Raw genomic sequence first — 23,517 nt, forward strand, 5'->3', positions numbered from 1 at the left:
TCGACGTCGTCCCTCGCCCCCCGCCCCGCCCCTCCCTCGCGACAGCTGCCTCCGGCCCCGCCTCCCCGCGCGTCGCGCCGGGTGTGACGCAGAGGAAGGGGCGCCGCCGCTATGAGGGGGTGGGCGGGAGCGCTGCGGGCGGCGGGGGCCGGGGCGGGACCGGGACCGGGGCTTGGCGGGTTCCGGGAGCGTTTCGATTTCGGCGGCCGCGATGTGGCCTCCTGGTTCCCGGGGCACATGGCGAAAGGTGAGAGATGGGAGTGGGGGGTGGGGCTGGCCCCCGATTCCGCCGCCGCTCACCCCAGCGCTGTGTTGCAGGCCTGCGGCAGATGCGGGCCTCCCTGCGGCGCGCCGACTGCCTCATCGAGGTCCACGACGCTCGCATATCCTCCGGCACGGCTCTTCATCCCCCCCGCGGGTGTTCCCCGACGCCGGCACCCCACCCCCTGCACTTGTGTGTCCCTTGTCCCCCCCCCGCTGCGTGCCCCGTCTCCCTCCAGGCCGCCCCTTTTCCCAGTACTCTTACACTTCTCCCAGCTCCACACCAGCCCCATCACCCCCCCCCCGCCCAACTGTACCTGCTCCCACGCCAGCGCACAGCCACTCTCCTTAGCGGCGCCCACATCCCGCTGTCGGGCCGTAACCCCATGCTGCAGGAGGCATTGGGCATCCGCCCGCACATCCTGGTGCTGAACAAGATGGACCTGGCTGATCCCCGCCGGCAGCCGGTGAGCGCCGGGGCAGAGCGGGCTGGCTGGCTGGCTGGCTGGCTGGCAGGGGCCCCACAGGTTGCCGCAGGCAGGTGCCAGCAGTGCCTCTGCCTGTCCCTTTCAGAGAGTCTTGGAGCACCTGAAGCAGCAGGGATGCTCACATGTTGTCTTCACTGACTGCCAGCGTGATGGCAATGTCAAGAAGGTAATGGGCCAGCAGCCCCGTGCCCAGCCTTGCTCCTTGCTGTCGGCAGCTGAGGGCCATGCGCCGATCCCCCAGCCTCAGGGAGTGGCCCCAGCGCCCCACTGTGAGGAGGTGATGCTGGCTGTCCAGAGCGATCTTCATTTCCAGCTTACCCGAGGCTGTTTACCCATCCTTTGCTTGGCCCCTGTTTTGCACATCCTCCTGGCACAGTGTCCCCCCAGGCAAGTGGCTGCTGCCAGCGCGGGTGCAGTGCTACAGTTACAGCCCTTCTCCGTGTTTCTCTGCAGATTGTTCCCTTGGTTGCCAAGCTGGTGGGCAACAGTCCACGATACCACAGGGCTGAGGTGAGACGCAGCAGCGAGACTGCCAGTGTGTGCAGTCAGGGTGGCCGTCGGCAGGTCACCTCCTTCCCCAGCTGGAAGGATGAGGCCGCTCACACACGTGCTGGAAGTGCCGGCAAAGGCTGGGTTGTTTCGCTGTTGCGGCTGCCCGCCGCTCCTGGGGTGGGTGGCCAATAACCAGCTGCTCCCTGCCTGCATCCTCCTCGCTTCCAGAGCACCGAGTACAGCATCCTGGTGATCGGCGTGCCCAACGTGGGCAAGTCCTCACTCATCAATGCCCTGCGGAGGCTGCACCTCAAAAAGGGTATTTCTGCGTGGTGCCTGGGCTCAAGGAGGAGCCACTAGCACGGCTGTGGAGCGGGCAGCGGGGCAGAGCGTCGCTTCCTTCTCTGACTGCATCTCTCCTTTCCCCGAAGGGAAAGCCACCGCGGTTGGTGGCGAGCCGGGCATCACCAAGGCGGTGCTGACCAGAATCCAGGTACCGTCCCCACGGCGCAGCTGGCTGCATGGGTGCTGGCTTCTGCCTCCCTGCATCCTCTTGCCCGCGAGAGGTTTCTCATTTCTGGAAAACCTCAAGGCACGCAGAGCTGATCTCAAACAGTTGCTTGGGCGCCCTTTCCAGCGAGACCTTAATGAAAGAGCTCAATGCCTCGCTCGTTAGCCATGTCAGATTCCACAGTGCTAATTGCTGAGCCACACGTCCTAACTGCCCTGATTCCCCCCATCCCAGGTCTGCGAGAAGCCCCTGATGTACCTGGTGGACACGCCTGGCGTGCTGTCCCCGAAGCTGGGGGATGTGGAGACGGGCATGAAGCTGGCACTGTGTGGTGAGGTGGAGGCTGTGGCCAGGGGGGGACTCCCCAAATGTGGCTTTGAGCCCTGGCTGGGCCTGGTACCTGAGGCTGGGGCAGGAGTCTGCTGCTCACAGCCCCCCCAGGCCAGTGCACGCTGCCTGGGTGCCCATGGGTGGTATGTGGGCAGCACGAGGGGTGGCCAGGGCTGGGAGCAGGGATGAGGGGAGCTGGGGCTTGACCCGTTTTTCCAGGAGCCATCCGTGACCACCTGGTGGGGGAGGACATCATGGCTGACTACCTCCTGTACGCCCTGAACAAGAACCAGCAGTTCAGGTGAGCCAGTGGGGGAACTGGAGAGGGCTGGGGCTGCATCTGCTGCCGGTGGTCCCAAGCGGGTGCTGGAGAAGCTGTCCCTGGGGAATCGGGTGGGGAGAAGTGATGCCAGCAGGCTGTGAGCCCACACCTTCGGCAGGTATGTGCAGCGCTACGGGCTGGCTGAGGCCTGCGACAACATCGAGCCCGTGCTGAGGCGCGTGGCCCTCGCCCAGGGCAGGACGCAGAAGGTGAAGGTGCTGACGGGCACGGGTGAGTGCTCCGGGGGGGGATCTCTGCGGCCTGGGGCGTGGGGGCCAGGCTTTTGGGGATCCTAGGGCAGCTCCAGGCTCCGCTGATGCCTCTTTACATACCCACCGCCCCCGTCTCCAGGGAATGTCAACGTGACAATGCTCAACTACCCAGCCGCTGCCTACGAGTTCCTGCGGGATTTCCGGGCGGGACGCCTGGGCAGGGTGACGCTGGACTGAGACCTGTCCTGTGGGAGAGAGGCATTGCCCGCAGCCGCACGCGTGGGGGTAAAGGCCTGGCTGCTCCCCCAAGATGCCCCAGTCCCCCACGGGGCTGGGGCCACCTCGGCGTGGAGCTCTGGTGTGTGATTAAAGCAGCTCCCAGTTTTGGACCCCAGGCTGCCGCAAGGGGCTGGGGGGTGCAGGATCCCCATGGAGCCAGGGGTGGTGAGGCTGTACCATGGGGGGCTGCCCCGTGGTGTCACCATGCAGGGCAGTGCTCTCCGTGGGGAGCGCGGCACCCACCCAGCAGGGCCAGGGGCCCGGCTGCTGCCTCCAGCCGGGACAAAATCCCCCCCCGGGGAGCCGCTTCCTCGCTGCGGTCTTGGCCTTCTCTGGGACCTCCATCCTGAAATAAAACCTCCATGGGCAGGGTGCCGGGGCAGTGGCCATCCCGAGGTCCCTGTCCCGAGCCCAAAGCCCCGCATCCAGCCACACCTGCTTTCCGCCCAGCTTTATTGCCGCCTCCTCGTCCTCCGAACGCTGCGAGACCCCCGTACAGAGGAGCGGCGCCAACGGGGTGCCCGAGCCGGCGGGGTTTGGCACGGGGTGGAGGGGGGGGAAGGTGACGGAGGGGCTTCCAGCGGGGTCCTGCCCCGCTGGCGGCGGGTGACCGGGTGAGGCCGGGCGCTGGGTGGGCACGGCCCTGGGAGCCGCCGCTAGCCCACGGGGGTGGGCTCGGCCCCGGGGCGGGGGGCGGGGGGGGCGGCGCGGCCGGTCCTGGCGGCATCGGTAGCTGCACCGGGCACGGTGAGGTCGGGTCCCTCGAAACCGTCAGCGGCGGAGGACGGCAGCCAGGGGCCAGAGCCAGGACACGGCCCAGCCCAGCGGGTCCCAGGCCGGGGCGGCGGAGGTCCAGTTGCCATCGCGGTACTCGACGCCGCCGTCGCCCGCCGCCGGCTCGCCGGCCGGCCGGGCCCGGCGCAGGGCGGCCCCCGCCGCCACGCCGGCCGCCGCTCCCGCCGCCGCCGCCCCCGCCACCCGCAGGGCCGCCCCGGCCGAGCCGTAACGGGGCACCGCCGCCTTCACCCGGCCGCGGGCGGCCCCCCGGGCCCCGCCGCGGGCGGCCCCCCGGGCGCCACCGCGCCCGCCCTTGCCGGCCACCGCGTCGCAGAAGGCGGCGGCCAGCAGCATCAGCGCCCAGCACGCCGCCGCGCTCCGCCGCATCCCGCCGCTCGGCCGCACCTGGGCACAAGGAGAGCCCGGCGCTCAGCCGCGGCCCGGCGGGGCGCGCACACGCGTGTGCGCGGCACGGCCTCGCCCGCCCGCCCCGGGCGCAGGCAGGAGGAGGCTGTGCGCGCCCCGCGCGTGAGCTGCGTGTGCGCGCCCGGGCTGCGCGCGTGTGTGCTACTCACGCGGGTGCGTGGGTTGCACACACGTGTGTGCGCGCGTGTGTCGCTCGTGCGCGCGCTGCCACCGCACGTGCAGCAACCCGCGGGTTGCGTAAGCGTGCCGCCTCGCAGGCGCTCGCAGGCGCAGCCACGCGGCGCTTGCACGCGCGCGCTCCCGAGCGCGCCCCCGCGCAGCTTGCACGCGCGTGTGCGCGCCCACGCACGGCTGCGCACGCAGGCACGGCTGCGTGGCTTGCGCGCCCGCGCCGCTGTGCCGAACGCAGCAGCCCGTGGGTGCCTGCGCGCGGGCGCGCTGCTCACGCGCACGCAAGCAGGTCCCTGGGGCACGCCTGTGCACGCGCGCACACATCCACACGCCCTCCCCCTCCCCCCCCGCAGCAGCACGCACGCGTGCACGCGCACGGCCGCGGGGCACATTCGCGGCCGCCCCACACACGCCCCCACCCCGGCACCCTGCCGGCCGCCCCCGCCGGCCGGGCTCACCGGGCCCGGGGCTGCCGCTGGCTCCCTCCGCTCCGCTCCGCTTCGCTCCGCTCCTCCCCGCCGCCGCGCTCCCGCCGCCGCCGCGCCCCCCCCCCCAACTCCAGGCGCGGGGTTGCGCGGTCGGGGCCGCGCAGCGGCAGGGAGGGGCGGGGGGGGGGGAGCGGGGCACGGCGCCCGGGCGGGGCCGCTCGTGGCGGTGGGTGCGGCCGCGGGAGGCGGTGGAGAGAAGCGCACACCCTCGCCCCCGTGGCGAATGGGGATGGCGCGCCGTGGGGCGGGGCCGCCTCGGCCAATGGGCGCGGGGCGGGGCGGGGCGTCCACCGGGGGCGGGGCTGGGCCGGGGCCTCCTCGCTGCCGCTCGCCGCCATGGCCGCCTCGCTGCGCGCGCTCCTCCGCCCCGCCGCCGCTACCGCCGCGCGCCGCCGCGCGCTCCTCCCGCCGCCGCCCCGCCCCCTCCTCGGGGCGCGGGCCTGCAGCGCCGGTGAGCGGGGCACCGGGGCGGGCACGGGGGGGGGGGGCGGCGGCGTCCGGCGAAGGGGAACGGGCGCGGGCCCGCCTCCGGGCACCGGGCCCTGGCCCCGCGCACGGGGGCGCCAACACCGGGCGGCGGGTCCCCGCCCGAGCCCTGGCACCGGATCTCTGCACCGTGTATGGGCTCTGACACTGCCTGCCGGGGTCCCGGCACCGTGCACCGGGGGCCCAGCACCGTCCGTGTGCCCAGCGCCTTGCACGGGGTCCCTGGACCGCGCACCCGGTCCCAGCACGGCGCGCCGGCCCGGCGCCGGGTGGTCACCGGGCTGCGCCTGCCCGGGTCAGGACCGCACCGGGAACTCCTCACGGGCTCCGGTCCCGACACCCCCCCCCGGGGGGTGACGTCCCGCTGGCTCCCGGTGACCGCTGGCACGCGCCCGCTGCCCTGAAGGTCGCCTTAAAATAGCGCGGCCGGGGCTCACCGGAGGGCGGCGGGGGTGGGGGGTGTCTCACCGGGTTGTGGACAGCCGGTTGCCTAACGGGGCGGTGTCGACCGGGGGGCGGCGGGCAGGGGCCCCGTTCCAGTACCTGGCGGTGCAGAAGACCGGGGCGCGGCAGAGCGTGGGCCTGATCCAGCTGAACCGGCCGCAGGCGCTGAACGCCCTCTGCGAGGGGCTGATGGAGGAGCTGCGGCGGGCGCTGGAGGCCCTGGAGAACGACTCGCAGGTGGGGGCCATCGTCATCACCGGCAGCCAAAAAGCCTTTGCAGGTAGGGCAGGGTGCCTGCCACCACCTGTCCGTGTCGGTGTCCGCGTCCGTGTCCCACCCCGTTGCCTTTTGCAGCTGGCGCCGACATCAAGGAGATGCAGAACAAAACTTTCCAGGAGTGCTACAGCAGCAGCTTCCTCGCCGGTTGGGACAAGGTCTCCACCGTCCGCAAACCCATCATCGCCGCCGTCAACGGCTACGCTGTGAGTCCCCCCTGCCACCTCTCCCCAGCCCCCCACACCCCGGCTCGGCCCCAGCACCCCCTGACCCCCCTCTTCCTCCCCTGTCCCAGCTGGGCGGCGGGTGTGAGCTGGCCATGATGTGCGACATCATCTACGCCGGGGAGAAGGCGCAGTTTGGGCAACCTGAAATCCTGCTGGGGACCATCCCAGGTGAGCGGGGGCCACCTACTGAGGAGGATCCGTGCCGGCCGGAGCGGGGACAGCAGGGACACCCGGGTGTCCCGCTCTGGACCTGTCCCTTCCCCAACTGTCTCCAGGTGCTGGAGGGACACAGAGGTTGACCAGGGCGGTGGGGAAGTCGCTGGCGATGGAGATGGTCCTCACCGGGGACCGGATTTCGGCAGCGGAGGCGAAGGAGGCAGGTAGGGGCACGGGCTAGCCCCAGCTCCACGGGGGTCCGGCGGGGAGTCATCCCCCTGCCCCCCCACCTCCCACCGTCTATCCTAGGTCTGGTCAGCAAAGTCTTCCCTGTGGAGAAGCTGCTGGACGCAGCCATCGCCTGCGCTGAGAAGATTGCCAGCAACTCCAAGCTGGTGGCCGCCATGGCAAAGGAGTCGGTCAATGCTGGTAGGGGCTGGGGGGCCAACCGGGAACCCCCCCAGGGGGGCTGCGGGGCCAGGCAGCAGGGTCTCCCCAACTTCTCCCTTGCTCTCAGCCTTCGAGACAACGCTGGCGGAGGGGACCAGGACGGAGAAGCGGCTTTTTTACGCCACTTTCGCCACCGTGAGTAGGGGGGTCGGCTCCATTGCGAGGTGGGGATAGCGGGGCTGCCGCAGCCCCCCCCCAGCCTCACGTCGCCGCTCCTCACAGGGCGACCGCAAGGAAGGGATGACGGCGTTTGTGGAGAAGCGCAAAGCGAACTTCACCGACAGCTAAGCCCAGGGTGGTGTGGGTCCCCACGGCCACCTGCTGCCCATCAGCCCCCTGCATCACCCCGTGGAGGGGTCCAGGACATCACCCCGCGGAGGGGTCCAGGACCCAGTGGCGAGCGATACTTGCCTGGGGTGAGACAACCAGCAGCGGGGACCGCCTTTGCCATCACTATTAAAAGGTTTTTCTGGCGCTGCCGGAACATAGGGCATCCTTGCTGTGGGGTCCCCCCTGAGCTGGGAAATGTTGGGGTTCACTGAGACCCCCCCCCAACTCCATCATGCTGCTCTCTGACGCTGGAGCAATAGGTCCATGTGTCCCTTGGAGAGGGGACAGCCTGTGGCACCTTCTTGGGCGCAACACCGATGTGCTAAGTTTGCCTGGCCTCAGCCCCATCTGGGCTGAAGTGAGGCCGGGGTGATGGGCTGAGTCCCCTGCCCGGAGGCATCATCCTCACCCTGCTCAGGGTCTTGGAGTGACCCCAAGGAGGAGGATCCCCCAAAGTTTGGGGCCCTGCACTTAGCGACAGGTTTTTGGCAGCAGCAAGGAGCCCACCAGGATGTGGAGGGGGGAACGGGTTTATTGGGGTGGCTCCAGGGTGGGGGAAAGGGAGGGACAAATCCCCTTGGGAAGCCCCAGGGGCAGCTCCCACCCCTCATTTCGCAGCCTGGGCACAACTCCACTCAGCTGTGGTGTAAATGGTCGCGGTCCTCCTCCAGGCCACTCTGCACCCCCAGGGACAGCACCCAGGGTGACTCATGGCCATCGGCCTCCCTGGCATCATCCTGGGGGTGGTGGAGGTGGTCACGGTCCTCCTCTGGTCCCACCTGGTCTTGGCGGGGGCCCCACTGAGCCCAGGCGCTGCTGGAGAAGACCTTTATACCTGGTTCCACATCTTCGGAGATCTCGCCCTCCTCCGGCGGCTCCACAGCTCGTATGCCCAGGATGCTGGAAAAGGAGAGCAAAATGGTCGAGGAAAGGTTGCAGTGCATCAGGGTTACTAAATATCCCCCTGCCCCAGGGGAATCCCACCCCATCAGGGTGCAGGGACCCTGGCGAGATTCCCCCCTCGCCCCTGCCCGGGAGGCTGCAGTTAGGATTTCAGGGAGCAAATGGGCTAATTTAGCTGCTTATCCTGCAAACAGGCAGGATGGGTCTGGGACATCAGTGCTGCAGCACCCGCAGCTCCCCACTGGCACTAGTAAAGGGAAACCAGCTGGGGCTTGATGCTTGGAGAGTTTGGGTGATTTGGGAGAAAGATGGAGCTGGGAGCCCCTTAATTTGGGGGGGGGGGGGGCACAAAGCAACGAGGGAAATCTAGTCCCATCTGAAATGCTTTATGTTTTGGGGTGTTGCTTTGTTGGTTTGTACAAGCCAGATGCAGACACCCGAAGGTGGGGGGAGTGCAGCCACCTCTTACATTTCCTTGGCCAAATCCTGCTCCGCAGCCAGGTCCTTCCACCCAGTGTTGCTCGGAGCCTGCAGGGAGAGAGAGAGGTGTGTGGGGGGGTGGCACAGATCACACGTGGGTCTCCCTGTGCCCACTCATCACACAGGGCAGTGGGAGGGTGAGGCAGAGGGTGGGGGGGCTCACCTGGCTGCCGCTGGCTGCAGGCAGGGAGAGGGCAGCGCCCAGCAGGAGGGCGATGCCGCAGAGCCGCACGGCTGTCGGGCTGGCAGAGAGATGGCAGAGGAGCCCCGTTGGCAGTGGCCGTGTTGGCTGGTGCCTGCCTGCGCTTACTGTGCCCACCCTCCAGCCCCAGCTCCTGCCTGTGCCCGCTTGCACCCACAGCCCCTGCCTGTAGCCCGTGCCTGCACCCACAGCTCCCCCTTGACACCCAGCGCCCGCAGTCCCTGCCCCCCCATGCCCTCCAACGCGGCCCACCGGCGCCCGGCATGGACGTACCGCTCCATGGCTGCCTTCCACGGGGCCACGCAGCCCTTGCCCCGCACTTTGCCCGCTGGCAGGTGTGGCCGGTCCCAGGGCTGCCCGTCCTACGTGTCTGGCGTGGCGCTGGGTGGTGTCGGGTCGTGCCACTGGTGCTGCTCAGGGAACCCAGCATGGGATTATCCCCTCCGTGCACCTGGGGTACGTGCAATCCTTGTGTACTGGGGCTTGTGGGTCTCCCATGCGGTGGGGCGCATGCTCCTCCCTGCCCCATGCACCAGGGCGTATGCGATCCCCATGCACCCAGGTGTTTGCATCCCCCCCGTGCACCAGGGTGCATGCAATCCCCATATTTGACAATAAAGCAAACGTCCACGTTTCTGAGCTCTGAATAAATGAACTGTGACTAAATGCAGTCTGCAAGCAGAAGCAGGGACCAGCTGAAAGCCTCCTCAGAGCTGACAGTCACACAGTCTTGCTGCGTGACATAAAAAAAGGCTTATTAGAGCACAACTGGGCCCTTGCAAGCAGTGGATGTCAGAAGGGAGGAAGATGAGGCACCTTTCGTTCATAGAATGGTTTGGATTGGAAGGGACCTTGCAAGACCATCCAGTCCAACCCCCTTGCCCTGGGCAGGGACATTTCCCACTAGATGGGCAGCTCAAAGCCCCGTCCAACCTGGCCTTGACCTCTAGAAAAGCACAAGCTTTTCTAACTCCTCGGAAGCTGAAGAGCTGGCTTTGCCCTCTGAAATCACACCGCGACGGGGAGGGGGGGCGGCTGCAGTGACACGACTCTCCAAGGAGATGGCTTGTGCCGAAGGCCCAGGGAGGGATGGAGGAGGTGGTCCAGGCAAGGCGGGCAGGGGGTTGAAGAGGCTACCTGCTGGTACAGGCAGGTATCTCTCGCAAGGCTGCCAGGGCATAGGCGTTTGCTCAGCAGTGATGCAGCCAAACAAGGTCAGCTTCAATAAAACCAGCAAAAGGAGAGGAGTCTCATCCAGCGCCTTGGCTATCCCTGCCTCCGCTGCCTGCTCCCTTGCCAGCTGTGGGGCTTCTCCGACGGCCCAGGCTGCTCGAACCTCTCCCGTGGATTCCTGGCAGCTCAGTGATGTTAAACCACGCTCCTGTAGCTGGAAGTTCTCCTGGTTGCATAGCAAAGCTTGGAAAACCCTTGCAACCCCCAAACTGGGTGCTGCAGGGTGGGCAGGTCTGCGTCCTCCCACCAGCAGATGATCTCGGGGATGAGTTCCTGATCCCACACCCCAAAAGCCCCAGCAGCTTCCACGAGGATGAGGAGGCCTGGGAGATATTCCAGCAGGGTGGTGGCCTCTGGCATGGAGCTGCTCCCCTTTGCTCTGTGGGGAGTGCTGCAGGGCAGAACCTCTTTTGACTTTGCAGTTGGTGCAGGTGCCAAAGTCTTGCTCCCGCCGTGGCGTTGAGCGCTCCCCCAGGTTGGCTACAACCCTTACCCTTGCTTCTCCTCCACGTCCAGCATGTCAGGGTCCACCTCCATCACGTGGGCGCCTTCATCTTTCCTACAATAGGAGGAAAATGGCTGATTTGGGGGCTTTCAGTCCCCAACCTGTTTCCCAATGCATTTCTTTGCATAAGAGATAAGCTTTGGAGGTGTGTGTGAGTCCAAAGCCTCTTCCCCCCCGCTCCCCTGACCCTGCCATGATGTGTTACGGTGTAACCATATGTATTGGGTCTGGCTGAGATGGAGTTAATACTCCCCATGGCAGCCCTCATAGCACTGTGCTCTGCATCAGTAGCTAGAAAGGTGTTGATAGCACACCAGTGTTTTGGCTACAGCTGGGCAATGCTGGCACAGCATCAAGGCTGTCTCTCCAACATTTTTGCCCCCCCCCCCCAATGGCAGGCTGGGGCAGGGCAAGATCTTGGGAGGGGACATAACCAGGACAGCTGACCTAAACTAACCAAACAGATATTCCATACCATATGACGTCAGCTCAGATATAAAAGCTAAGTAAAGGGAGACGGAAGAGGGGGGGCATTTTGTCTTCCGGAGCAACCACTACGCGTACTGAAGCCCTGCTTCCCGAGAAGTGGCTAGACATCGCCTGCTGATGGGAAGTAGAGAATAACATCATTTGGTTTTTTTTCTTTGCTTTCGCGCACGCAACCTTTGCTATCACTTTATTAAACTGTCCTTATCTTGACCCACGAGCCTTTTGTTATATTTTCTCCCCCCCGTCCAGCTGAGGAGGGGGAGTGATAGAGCGGCTTTGGTGGGCACCTGGCATCCAACCAGGGTCAACCCACCACACCATATCTCCCCATTTCACCTAGGGGACCCTGTTTTCACGCAGGGCCGGGTGAAGGCAAGCTCCCAGCAGCAGCTCTGCCATCCAGATGCTGGAGGACCCGAGTGGTGCTTTGCTTATGGATGTGCGCAAGGGAGAAGCTGGGGACACGCTCTGGGACACACTGCATGTGTTATAAAAATTCCCTTTCCTACCTATATCAGTTTTATACTGTGAAAGTGTATTGATTTTGTTAATATATATATATTCATTCACATTATAGATTGTAATGCGATGAGGGAGCGGAGTTTTACTGGAGGATTTGGTATTATTGTTCATCCTTCAGTAAAATAAACTGAAGGCCAGCCCAGTTTGCACACTTCATCCCTGTTAGCTTTCCTTGGCCACAGGGCAGTGGGATGCTCTGTGCTCAAAGCGGGGTGAACACTGATTGCCTGGGGAAGGGGTGCAGGGGTGTGCAGGCTTGTACGCTCTGTGCGTGCAGCTGATCTCTGCGTTATGTGCATGCAATTGATCTGCCTGCTTGTCTGTGCCTGCAAGTGCACACTTTGTTGCACACACATGCATGCTGTGTGCACACTGTACCTGTGCCTGACGTGTGCATGCCTGTGCCATCCGCGTTGCACGTCTATATGTGCACGCACGTGCTGTGCACATTTGCTGTATGTACACATGCCTGTGGGCTGTGTGCTTGCACATGCACGTGTGCAGGTGTGTACCACACTTCATGCGTTTGCTGTGCTTGCATTGCATGCCCCACGTTTGAACACATCCATGTGTGCTGCATGTGCAGGTATGTGCCATACACATGTATCATGTTCGTGTGCATCTTGGGCCATGTATGTGCTTGTCTGCAAATGCGTGCGTAGCACGTGCACCTGCTCTGCGTGCTTCTACACGTGCATGGATCACACCAGGGTGTGTGCACTTGTGCTTCCCGAGTCCTGGTCTGTGCTTGCATTTGCTTGCACACGGTTGTTTGCTGGTGTGTACATCCGACCAGTGTGTGTCCTTCTGATGGCCTCTGCTGGGTAACCCCACCTGCTCCTACCCACACAAATATGCAAGGGGCCAGAAAATTTTGCTTATGGCAAATCCCACAAGGAAAAAAGAAAAAAAAAAAAGGGAAATTCAAGTTTGGGCTTGAAATAAGGATTTTTGAAAGCCACTGGCCAGCTGGGAAAGACTTGCCCATGGACTCTGGAAAAAGTTGGTAACCCAGAAGAGAGCTAGTCATGAGCCCTGAGGCTGTTAATTGCAATTTTTATTTATTTTTTTAATAGCAAGGGCAGACGCTCAGAGACCTGGAGTCTGGGAAAAAGGAAGGAAGGAATTTCCAGGTGGAAACTTAGGACCTAAACAGATAAGGGAGAGCAGATTGGGCTACTTCTGCGTGATCTTTGTACCATCATGTGCCAAAGCCTTGCAGGCACCTCCAGCAATGTAGTGCCTGCTTCAAATTTCCAGTTATTCCAGTGGGGGGAAAAAAAGCCTTATTAGGGGCTTCCAGCATTGGAAAGTGATTTTTTGTTCATTGTTGGTCCCTGCTGATCGATGTCCCTGGGCAGCCACCAAGGTGGTGGCCACGGAGGTGGTGACAGAGCCTGGTCTTCCCTGGTCTGTACCATGGCCCATCGCTGGGGCACCAGCAGCCTGCTGGGGTGAGGGCTATGCACGGAGCAGGGGTGCGGAGGTGTGTGTGGGGGGATGTGCGTGGGTGGGCAAAGGGGAGCGGTAGTGTGTGCAGGGGAGTGTGGGTACAGGGGCGTGTGCAGGAAGGTTTGGGGGGGGCTGCGCATGGGACTGCGGTTACTGGGTGTCTGTACAGGTGTGCACGGGGGTACAGGGGTGGGGGGCTGTGTGCGTGCACAGGGGGTGGGTACGGGGCGGAGGGGTGTGTGCACATGGGTGTCTGCGTGGGCAGCTGTGTGCTCTGGCCGGCTGCTGCCCTCTCCCCACTTCCCCACCTGGACCTCCCTCTGTCCTCCCTCTATCCTTCTCTGGTGGCAGCGATACTGGCCGGAGGGTTTGCCAGCCGGAGAGGGCTCTCTCCAGAGGCTGAGCAGCAAGGATTAAGGCCGGACAAGCTGGCTGAGTTTTAAACAAGAGTGAAGCATTTTAAAACTCACAGGGAAATCTCCTACGTCTCTGTAAGCGTCATTCCCTGCTCCTATTTGCAAGGATTTTTCAAAGCCCTCTTATCCTTTGTTCCTCCCAGAGAGGGGGAAGGGAAAAAAAGAAATTATAGGTCCTAAGCTTCTTGGATAAACGCCATTCCAGCAACCTCTTTTTTACCCTTTACGGACAATTTTGTAAGTGTCATGGCTCAACAGGACCCCAAGACCTGCTGGCAGGAAGCTGAGCTGCGTTTCCAATCAATCTTTTCTACTGGCAGGATGAGACTGAAAAGGAAGGGCAAGACGAGACGAAAAATAACCTCCATCTCAACCTGATTTTGGGGGCATTTGCAGCAAAGAGAGGTTCATTCTTTGCATCTGACTCTGCCTGGGCTTCAAAAAAGCATTTAAATTCTCTACAAAGCTATGTTGTAAAAATTCCTTTTATTTATTCACCTAGTTGGAAGTCACTTTAATTCCCCGTGGAAATGAGACACAAGGCACCAGAATGCTTTCCCTGGCCCCAGCAAACCTTTTGCGTGGGTTTCAGAGCAAGTACCAGGGAGTGAAGCAGACTTCAGCAAGGTGGAGAAGGTCAGAATTAAGGACCAATGCTTTTTTTTCTGTTTTCTTTTTTCTTTTTGTTACTGGTTCCAGCTTCCGTACAGTCAGCAGATTTTGTCTTGGAATTCCTTGAATCTATTTTTCCCCCCAAAATACAAAAAACCCAAACAATAATCCTGTGTAGTCTCAGCTCCAGCAGCTGATTTCCTCTCACCTCCACATCGCAGTGCTCCGCCGCAGTCCGAAACTCTTTCTGCGAGCAACTGATGGGGAATTCAACCTGCCCCGTGTCTGTGTGCTGTCCTAAGGGCTGTCCTTGCTGGGAGCTTTTAAAAACACTGTGAGAAAATGGAAGAATGAAATTAAAGAATGAAATTAATTGTTGTAATCTACACCACTCTTCCCCTGGATTTTATTTTGATTCTCCCCTGTGTAAGCAGGGCTGGCAGGGAAGCGTGACACCCTGCCCCCAGGCCAGCTGAGGAGCCTGAGGGGGGATGCACGGTGTATTATTTTGCTCAGTGTTATCCTGGCTGCATTTTTGGCAGTAATTCCTTGCAAGTTTTTCACAAGGCCTGTGTGATCCCCACAGCTGCCTGGAGTTTCAGAACAGCATTCGCCATTTGCAAGCTCAGATAGCCATAGCTGCCCAGAGTGGTCCTGGCACCAATGAGACATAAAAACTCACAGCACAGATGCAGACGAGTTTATTCATGGTTGGATTTCAGAGGGGATCAGAAGTGAGAGTGTTGTCTCAGGAAGGATAAACATAAGCATGGGTCGGCTCTGAAATGCTGCCAAAGGGAGGTGGTACAGAGACACGGAGGGACTGTAGCAAAGCACCTCCCAAGGTATTGATGTATGCCAAACTGCTGCTGCACAATCGCCATTTTCGCCCTTCTGCCTTCCCTGTACAGAGCTGGACCCTCGCATGCAACTGCAAATATCTCTGCTTGGCCACGCTGCCATCGCTAAGGTTTGCGAGCGGCAGCGGCCAGCACCTTCTCATCTTGCACGGATCTGGCGCGCTGACCTTCAGACTTTCTTCCTTGGTCCTTTAAATCCTCGGGTGGCACCTTGACCAAAGCAAATTGTGGATGGGATCCTGGAAAGGGAGACACGCTTTAATACACATTAACAGCCCACCCCTTGCAGGATCACCAGGACACTTTATGCCTTGTGCAGTATTTCAAGCTCCTAGAGCGGGCAGAGCAAGGTATCGGGGGAGCAGGACATCTAAATCATCAAAGTGCACTTAAAAAATGGGTGAAATACTGGTCTGCTTTCCCATTTATTCTGCACATTTCATTTATGTTCTGGAGGCCTCTCCTCTCTTTACAACCATGTGTAAGGTGTTACAAAACGTGATATGCCATTGCGCAGTTGCAGTGTTTTTTTGTGGAAGCACATGATGGTGAAGAGCAGGAGAGCAGAAGCAGCAGTAAAAGCGTGGCCTTTCAGTGGCAAACTCTCCTTTTGACCCGCAGTATCAAATTCATCGAATTCAAGGGAGTTTCTTTCTGGTTTATAAGCTGTTATGCTGGACAAAGCAGTGAAGTTTAAAATGTCACCGTGGCAGCCACTTAGGGACAGGATTTTGTCAGGCAGACGACAACGTACAAAAGCAGACCCAACTGGCTGTAGCGTGTTGCGAGTGCTTTCAGACTCCACAAATCGTTAGAAAGCCCTGAAACAGCAACACTCATCTCATTTTAGAGAGGCAGAGCTGATGCCAGTGAAAGTGAGAGGGAGCTGAGGCGAGAAGCGGGTTTCCCTGCACAGTGCTCCATTGTGGGCTCATCGTGCTGCTTCCAGACTGCCAGCATGTCACAGATGCGGCAAACTCAAACCACAGGAATCCCTGTGCTAACTGGAATAGTTCAGGCAAAACCCTATTAACCTTTATGCTAAGAGACGATTAAAATGATGAATAAAATGACACTGATCCTGGTGCTGGGAATAGGGTGGTGACCTTTTGATGGCTACCTTGTGTCTCATACACGTTTTATAGCACATGAGGAGGGGGATTTCAAAAGTCAAGCCAGCATTAGGCAATTCGGTTTCAACTTTTCGTAAAAATTTTAATTAAAAAAACAAACAGAAAAAACAGCAATGCTGCTCTGGCCTCACAAAACCTAAGATTCAGAGCAGGATGTTCACCTGCTTTAGTTGTGCCTTGTCCTGCGACTGCATGGGAGAACATGGACAGCTACAGTGAAACGCACCAGCTCAGCCCTGAGTCAGCTAAGATGGGAAAGTATTATAAAGCAGGAACGAAACTTGTTCGAGTATTTCTAGGACAGAGTCCTTTTTCTTAAGGGGTCTTCAGACCCACGCTGTTCTGCAACACCCTGGGAAGAGATCACAGGCGCACAGACTAACAAAAACTTGTTGACACATTTTCACAGCATATGCATGCTCTGTGCTTCGTTATGCTTTCCTCTTTAAAAAATGGCTTTTAAAACATACAGGGAAACCCTACCTCTTTATCTTCAACACAGAAACACCCTGACCTGTGCTGCAGTAAGCACTGCAAAATGCAATTAAGATGATATGGTCCCAGCCCCAGAAATTTTTGCCTGTGGAGGCCAACAGTATAGACCTGGATTTATAGAGTCGTTTCTCTGGCACTGAGGAGCTGGGGCTGGCAGCAGGCTGAGGGATCTCCGTGTTCTCACTGGGCCCTATTTCCATGGGGTCCACTTGGAATTGCTCCGACATCTCCACACTCACATCCATCGGCATGCTGGCACCCTGCTTCGTGGGAGAGCTCACGTGCTTGGGGCCACTGCAGAGACAAAATTTTACACCCTTTCTCAGTAGCTGCCATGTAAGCCCAGAGCCAAGGGAGTGAAAAGTATTTCATGGTGAAACAGGTCAAGTCCAGCTTCAGTGAGTTACTGCACGGAGGCACAGAGATTTGGCTGCGCAAACCACTGGCAGCAGCCAAAAGGCTGCTGGAGAGCTGCATGATAGCCTTGTATGAGTTTCTACTTAAGTATTCAGGGTTGCTGCATTATAGTACCCAGCTTTGTGCCCAGGTTCTTTTCTTCAGTCCATAAAGTGTAACCCATTCAATGGACTCAGAGGTTTGGACTAGAGGGTTCACACCAGGCTACCCAAGCAAGCTTTAAAGACTCCACAGAGCCAGTCCCCTGTCCCTTTGGGCACCCATCCCAGGGCTACACCACCCTGCCAGGCAAGAAGTTTTCTCTCCATCCCCTCAGCCAGACCTCTGATGAAGGTGTTAAACAACATCAGCCTTTGTATTAATTCCTGTGGTGAAAGAGATGCTTGAAGTGAGTGGCCAGCTGAGAAAGCCATTCACCAAACTTATAAAGCCTCCCTCTGCTCTACTTGTGCTTTTGGGGAATGGGAATATGGGAAAGGGTTGGAGAGCAAAGCAGGAAATGTGCACAAAGTGATGCAGAGATGCTGGGCTTTGCATTTATGCTTGACATGGCACGAAGGGAGCAGAGCCTAGAGCCACACGGGGAGAGAAATAAGAAGCACTTCAACATTAAGATAAAGTAAAACATTGCCACAGAAAGACTTGCAAGTTTACCTGTTCTTACAAGCAGCAGCAAACACCATTTCTGAGCCCCTTCAGATATAAACTTGCTTACTCTACAAAGGGAGCACGACAGCAGAGAAGTACAACATCACCTCTACAGGGGAAAACCAGTTGTGCTATTGCAGTTCTGCAGTTACCTTTTCACTTTCTTCGGTCTATCAAACCGAAAGTCAGCAGGATAAAGGTGAACAGTGATCAAGTGATCCTTTCTGTCCTTGCTGCTCTTGAACTTCTCTGCACAGCCTTCTACCAAACACTTGTACTGAAAGGCAGGGAAAAAAAAAAAAAAAGATGTAACTGGAAAAGGCAAGTGGTGCCAGTGGGGGAGACGGGTGCCCTCCCCAAACGGTCAGTCTCAAAGGGTGCCAGTCCATGCCGTGCACACCAACCACGAGTGAAGGGCTGGGCACGGCGACTCACCATGTTTTGCTTCTCAGCCATTATCTGGAAGAGCGAGTCATGCCACTCCAGGATGTGAATATCCAAGAGATGCCCCGACGGAAAGGAGCGCTTGCAGAAGGAGCACACGTTCCTGTGCAGCGTGTTGTAGTGGTGCTCATAGCCCTCCAGTGTATCAAAGACCTGGCAGCACCCAGAGATGTGGCAACTGAATTCAGACACCCTGCAGGGAAATTAGGACATCAATTACTTTAATTTAATTAGAGCCTTAATTTAAGCTGCATACATCCCTCTAGATGACTTTACTTATGGCATTTTTTGTGAATAATACTTAAATTAAATGCAAGGTGCAATGGAATGAAGATTACGATGGTGCTGGCAGTTGGAAACTCTTACTTGCCATTATGGCTTGAGCGTGGTATATATATTATCGTTCTGTGAAGCACTGCTTCAATTAAGAATACCCAACAAGCAGCCATGTGAGAAATAAGCTGTTTTGACCTTAAATTGAAGCTGTGGATTAAAACTTTGTGGCAACGCTGTTTGACAGACACCTGTAGGATAACCTCATGCAATCCTCAAAGTACTTGCTCAATTTTATATACAAGAGCAGGTTTTAAAGCTAGACAAAGATTCTCCCCCAGACTTAGCCTTCGTAATTGGGTCGGTCTGTACCACACAGCTCTCCCACCATTTCAACTGGGTACATAATAACCTGCCACTTAAATCCTCTCGTTTAGCTACATCCCCATTTTCAGACATACCATAGATGCTCTATCTGTTTATGGGGAATTCTCAGTGAGATGACGTCACATCCAGAAAGCACAAGAAGGCAGTACTTAGACAGCCAACTGCAGCACAAAATACCAATTTTTGACCTTTTCAGCAGGACGTTGAGGTTTGCAAACTCTATCACCCCATCTTCCTTTTCAAACTGCTTTGCAATGCGTCTGTGTCTTCCCCCTTTTAACTTAGGTCTCCTCCTCGGCCTCTAAAGTCCACGGACGAGAGGAACGGCACCCATCCCAGCCTCGCACTCAGTGCCAGGCGAGCAGGCAGGGTTCGTACCAGTGCTGCCACATGCCATCGTAACAAAGGGACATATTAACCAAGAGGCATCCCTGCTGCCGTCGTGACACCGGGGCGGCGTGCGGGCCCTGCCTCACTTACTTGGGTCTCTCCGCCACCTCCGCGAGGCTGGTGAGGACACCCTGGAGGTAGAGGTGCCTGTGAACGTCCCCATCCTAGGAGAGGAGGAGAGAGAGGCCGTGGGCAGGCAAGCCTTCTCCTCCACAGAGACAGGCCGCGGCGGGGCCCGCGCTGGAAGAGACACGGGGTGGGGATACGGGGAAGGGGGGAGTGCTCTGAGGGAGCACGGCCGCCGTTTTCCACACAGACCGGGCCCGGAGGCCCAGCCCCGAGGGGCTCGCCCGGCGCGGGGAGGCAGCCCCTCACCTCGAAGAGCGGGTGGTGAGGGCCGAGGCGGAGGCGGCGGGGGGCGAAGGTGAAGGGCGGCGGGGGCGGGGGCGGCGGCGGGGCGAAGGGCGGCGGGGCGGGGGCCGGGGAGGGCGGCCCTTCCCGCAGGCGGCGGCGCAGCCCGGGCGGCAGCGGCAGCCGCAGCGGCAGCATGGCGCCGGAAGCGGGGCTAGGGCGGAGTGCGCATGCGCGGGGCGCGCCCCCGAGAGCCGGCCCGGGGGGTGCGCACGCGCGGCCCGCGCTTCCGGGTGGGCACTTCCGGGCGCCTCCGGCGGGCACTTCCGGGCGGGTAAGTAGGGACGGATGGGGCTGAGGCGCTGCCCGGAGCCGCCGCGGGGGCCGGAGGAGGCGCGGACCCCCGGGACTCCTCTCCGGGCGAGCCGGGGCGGGAAGCGGCCGGGAAGGAGAGGGATCCGCCGCGGCACCCGGGCGGGGGGGTCTTCGGCCCGATCCCGCTCCCGGCAGGGCCAGCGCCACAGCTGCAGAGGGTCGCTGGGGGCCGAGTCCCGGCGAGTCGGGGCATCCCCGGGGATGGGGATCCCCCACTGCTCAGGGCACCGTCCCCGGGACGCCCCGCTCGCACGGGGACGGGCTGTTTCCTTGGGGCCGGACGGGGCTTCCCGTGCTGCAGCCGTGCCCGTGCCTCTGGGGCCCTCGCTGTGCCCCTCTGAGCAGAGTCCGGCCCCACCGGGACCCCTCTGGGCAGGGGGAGATGCCGTTGGGTCCGACTGAGCACGCCCAGCTCCCTCAGCCTCTCCTCATTCCTTATGCTCTTGACCCCCGGTCGCTTCAGCAGCCCACGGGGGAACTGGAGGTTGTTACTGGTGCTGATCCTCGCTGCTGGGGCTGGTGACGTGTGACATTTGGCAGCCGGGGTGACAGGAGGGATGGCTTTTGTCAAGTTCACTCGTCCCACAGTAGGGTTGAGGGATGTGTGGGCTGGGGGTTCTGGTAACTGCTCATAGGGACCTTGACAGGCTGGAGAGGTGGGCTCACAGAGACCTTAAGGAATCGGAAAAATGCAAATGCCGAGTCTTTGGGGACACAATAACCCAAATGACGGCAGAGGCTGGGTGATAGCTGTCAGGAGCGCACCTGTGTGAAACGGGACCTAAAGGTCTAGGGTAGCAGGGTAGATAGGACCAGTGCTGTGCCCTTGTGGCAGCAAAGGCCGGTTCTCACCTGTGTTAGCAGGGACGTAGCCAGCAGGTAAAGGAGAGGGAACACCTCATTCATGATACCCCAGCCAAAACACTCTGGCCAGTCTGGGGGCTTCCTTGTGAGAGAATTATAAACAAGCAGGAGTGAGCCTGGGGAGGCCCTGGTGATGGTGGGGGGAGACCAGGGCATGCAGGGAGAGGCTGAGGGCTTGCTCGGCCGGAGATGAGGAGGCAAAGGGAGATCCAACGGCATCCATATGAGGATCAGGGCCCCGAGTGGTGGAGGAATCTGGATCTTTAGAGATATTTAAGCTTGGACTGGACAAGGCCCTGCACAGCCTGCTCTAATTTGACTCAGTTTTGGGTGCAGAGTTGGACCGAGGCTTGCAGAGATCTGTTCGAGCCTATATGATTCAATGGTTCTGGCAAACCAAAAGTGTGTCCATATGGTTGATATTCTGTGTCTGTACAGGGTGTCATATTAAACTCCGTACTTGCATGATGTCTCATTCAGACTCTTACTTCTGCGGTTGTCAGAAGTAGCTTTGCAGAATTTGGTGCTTGTCCGCTAATAAAATGGGCAGTAGAACATAAAGACCCCCAAACTTGGAAAAACTGCTTTTGAATAACTTCAGAAGCAGCAGTATGGGCAGGCTGCTGAAGCCAACAATTTCAGCTGTGTCTGCAGTCTGTCAGTACACGAACCAGCACTTCTTAATGACAACTCAGTAACTTTTCCACTGCCACTGTGATTTTGAGATTGAAAAATCCTGCTGGCTCACCTACATTTAAGGTGGGGTTTGTACCGGTATAGTTAAATCAGGCACGATAATGAGTATCTGTTTTGCTTGCTTCCTCTCCTTACATGTTTTTCTTTGTTCCAGTGAAATATTTTAGCATACCCTGCAGGCTCATAATGTAGTCGGGAAATGTTGTTTGTGCAGGTATGTTTTCATTTGCAGCAGCAAAATAATAACTTACTGCCTTTGTTTCTGCGTCTCGTGGAGCTTGTAGCCTCAGGTGGGAGTATGAGCGAGTTCCGCATTCACCATGATGTCAATGAGTTGCTCAGCCTGCTGCGCGTTCATGGTGGGGAAGGAGCTGAAGTCTACATCGATCTACTGCAAAAGAATCGAACACCTTACGTTACCACGACCGTCTCTGCACACAGCGCAAAGGTAAGCGTCAATGTACTGTAATCACAGCTGAGATAGATGCGTTTCAGACCTTATGGGGGGACTGGCAGGACTCCTGAGGCGGCATGCTTCCTTTGCAGTCGTTGATAGAGGTTCCATCAGCTCTGAGAGCACAGTCTGCCCCAAGATGAAATTCAGGATGAACATTCCTCAGAATGATTTCTCTTGGCTAATGATGTGAAATACCTTTTCCTTACTCTACTTTTCTGTGAGATTACTTGACTTCTGTGGGTGCGGAGCTGGACCCATGTTGGGAGGGGTAGTGGCTGTCCCAAGTTTTTCTGAGAATAACAGTAAAATCATATTGGCATTGGTAAAAAAGATGGGGTAATCTGATCTGGAATCTCAATTTAGGATATAAAGTAGAAAGATTATATCAGGAAAAAGGTAAAGCCCTTGCATCTTGGAGATATTAGTGAACAAACATGAGAAGGATTGTTAGAACTGGGGGGGTAGGAAGTTCAAAGAAGGAGCTTATTTTGTGCCTGTGGTGGTTGTTTCAAATATCTGGAGGAATAAAACAAATGAAAAATAGTAACTGGATGGAATGCAATTATATGAACAATACCTGACTTTTTTTCTGAATATCACCCAGGTAATAGGGATCAAAGCCTGACACTCATGACCAGGACTACTTCTGTGGCCATAATACTGCTTTTCATTGTCATTTTTAAAAGCAAGCCATCAGTCAAGCTATAAGTGCTAGAAAATTGCTAAGTCTGTCTGAAAGTTCAGATCTTTGTAGCCTGAACTGCATGTTTTCTCTAATTCCAGTCTTACACATCATTTATGCTGACAACTACAGTTCATAGACTTGTAGAAAGATTTAAGTAGGAGGCACAGGTGGAGATCTGCAGTCCAACCCCTTGCTCGCAGCAGGGCCAGCATCACAGCTACAGCAGACAGCTTAGCTGCATTTGTAAGATCTCCAGGAGATTTCCTCCATCTCTCCGGCCATGACCCAGGGTCACCGCTGTCTCCAGAAAGGACTGTTTCCCGAGGGCCAGCTGGGATTTTCCGTGTCGCAGTTTGTGGCTGTGCTTGTGGTGTTTTTGCTGTGCCCCTCAGAGCAGGGTCAGTAACCCCTTTGGGCAATGGGCATGTCTGCATGGCTCTGTACTGGGCTCAGTCCAGTTTGTTGATGTCTCTTTTGTTAGTGGGGCCCCCAGGGTGGACCCAGTGTCCAGACATGGCTCCATCAATGCCAAAGCCCTTAATAAACCTGCTGATACAAAATAATATTGCTTCAGATTGAGCATGTGCAAAGTGAGCCCTGCTACAGATCTTGTGCTTACCTTCATCTTTTCTCCCCTGCAGTCCCTTCTCCATCACCAGAAGTGCCAGGATGCCCACTTTCCTCCAGCATAATTATTATTAGGAGACCAGTGCTGCAGCATTCAGTCCAAAACCCATTCCCTGAAGTACTTCGGCAGCAGCAGCAGCCTGCACCTTTTCTCCATCCATGCACCAATGCTCCTCTTTTGAATGCTGTGATAATAATATACATTAAACTTTTAATATTAATGTGGTGTTTTACAGGTAAAAATAGCAGAGTTTTCTCGAACTCCTGAAGATTTTTTGAAGAAGTATGATGAGCTGAAGTCTAAAAATACAAGACATCTAGATTCTTTAGTTTATCTACTGTCAAAACTCACAGAAGACAAAGAGGTTTGTTTCTGCTTTAGAACTGGATGTGTTACAAGTATTGAGCAGTAGCAACAATGCAGTGATTTTAAGTACAGCATGCTTTCTGATGATAATGTTCAGCAAAATGCATT

At 58.3% G+C, this 23,517-nt stretch overlaps 6 protein-coding genes across 9 annotated transcripts in view; 3 read left to right on the forward strand and 3 right to left on the reverse strand.

Annotated features, from left to right (window-relative positions):
• The first annotated feature begins 26 nt into the window (after positions 1-26).
• MTG1 (mitochondrial ribosome associated GTPase 1) lies at positions 27-3,005 on the forward strand. Its single transcript, XM_069795941.1, has 11 exons — positions 27-247; positions 319-382; positions 623-728; positions 835-915; positions 1,203-1,259; positions 1,470-1,560; positions 1,673-1,734; positions 1,987-2,083; positions 2,302-2,383; positions 2,523-2,635; positions 2,756-3,005. Exons 1-11 carry the CDS (start codon positions 112-114, stop codon positions 2,851-2,853), a joined length of 987 nt encoding a protein of 328 aa, XP_069652042.1. The 5' UTR covers positions 27-111; the 3' UTR covers positions 2,854-3,005.
• A 326-nt stretch (positions 3,006-3,331) lies between these two features.
• On the reverse strand, positions 3,332-4,982 carry SPRN (shadow of prion protein). The gene is made up of 2 exons (XM_069795945.1): positions 4,728-4,982; positions 3,332-4,077 (listed from the first exon to the last, which is right to left on the reverse strand). The coding sequence occupies exon 2, from the start codon at positions 4,057-4,059 to the stop codon at positions 3,667-3,669; it is 393 nt and encodes a 130-aa protein (XP_069652046.1). The 5' UTR covers positions 4,060-4,077; positions 4,728-4,982; the 3' UTR covers positions 3,332-3,666.
• Positions 4,983-5,046: 64 nt separating this feature from the next.
• Positions 5,047-7,280, forward strand: ECHS1 (enoyl-CoA hydratase, short chain 1). The gene is made up of 8 exons (XM_069795942.1): positions 5,047-5,208; positions 5,770-5,967; positions 6,042-6,169; positions 6,259-6,358; positions 6,466-6,570; positions 6,656-6,775; positions 6,864-6,931; positions 7,019-7,280. The coding sequence occupies exons 1-8, from the start codon at positions 5,094-5,096 to the stop codon at positions 7,082-7,084; spliced, it is 900 nt and encodes a 299-aa protein (XP_069652043.1). The 5' UTR covers positions 5,047-5,093; the 3' UTR covers positions 7,085-7,280.
• A 241-nt stretch (positions 7,281-7,521) lies between these two features.
• On the reverse strand, positions 7,522-9,895 carry LOC138687688 (proline-rich acidic protein 1-like). Its single transcript, XM_069795943.1, has 4 exons — positions 8,985-9,895; positions 8,673-8,751; positions 8,499-8,557; positions 7,522-8,026 (listed from the first exon to the last, which is right to left on the reverse strand). Exons 1-4 carry the CDS (start codon positions 8,990-8,992, stop codon positions 7,762-7,764), a joined length of 411 nt encoding a protein of 136 aa, XP_069652044.1. The 5' UTR covers positions 8,993-9,895; the 3' UTR covers positions 7,522-7,761.
• Positions 9,896-14,618: 4,723 nt separating this feature from the next.
• ZNF511 (zinc finger protein 511) lies at positions 14,619-19,536 on the reverse strand. Its single transcript, XM_069795946.1, has 6 exons — positions 19,363-19,536; positions 19,078-19,151; positions 17,929-18,130; positions 17,646-17,770; positions 16,537-16,722; positions 14,619-15,039 (listed from the first exon to the last, which is right to left on the reverse strand). The coding sequence occupies exons 1-6, from the start codon at positions 19,534-19,536 to the stop codon at positions 14,970-14,972; spliced, it is 831 nt and encodes a 276-aa protein (XP_069652047.1). The 3' UTR covers positions 14,619-14,969.
• Positions 19,537-19,636: 100 nt separating this feature from the next.
• Positions 19,637-23,517, forward strand: part of TUBGCP2 (tubulin gamma complex component 2) — a 37,881-nt gene continuing 34,000 nt past the window's right edge. Inside the window, exons 1-3 of one of the 4 annotated variants that reach the window (XM_069795947.1) lie at positions 19,637-19,672; positions 21,551-21,721; positions 23,279-23,407. In XM_069795947.1, the coding sequence (XP_069652048.1) occupies positions 21,572-21,721; positions 23,279-23,407 (279 nt within the window). In that variant the 5' untranslated portion in view covers positions 19,637-19,672; positions 21,551-21,571. The other 3 variants (XM_069795949.1, XM_069795950.1, XM_069795948.1) reach the window with 3 other exon arrangements.

The sequence above is a fragment of the Haliaeetus albicilla genome, chromosome 11, assembly GCF_947461875.1.
Source record: "Haliaeetus albicilla chromosome 11, bHalAlb1.1, whole genome shotgun sequence".
NCBI lineage: Eukaryota > Metazoa > Chordata > Aves > Accipitriformes > Accipitridae > Haliaeetus > Haliaeetus albicilla.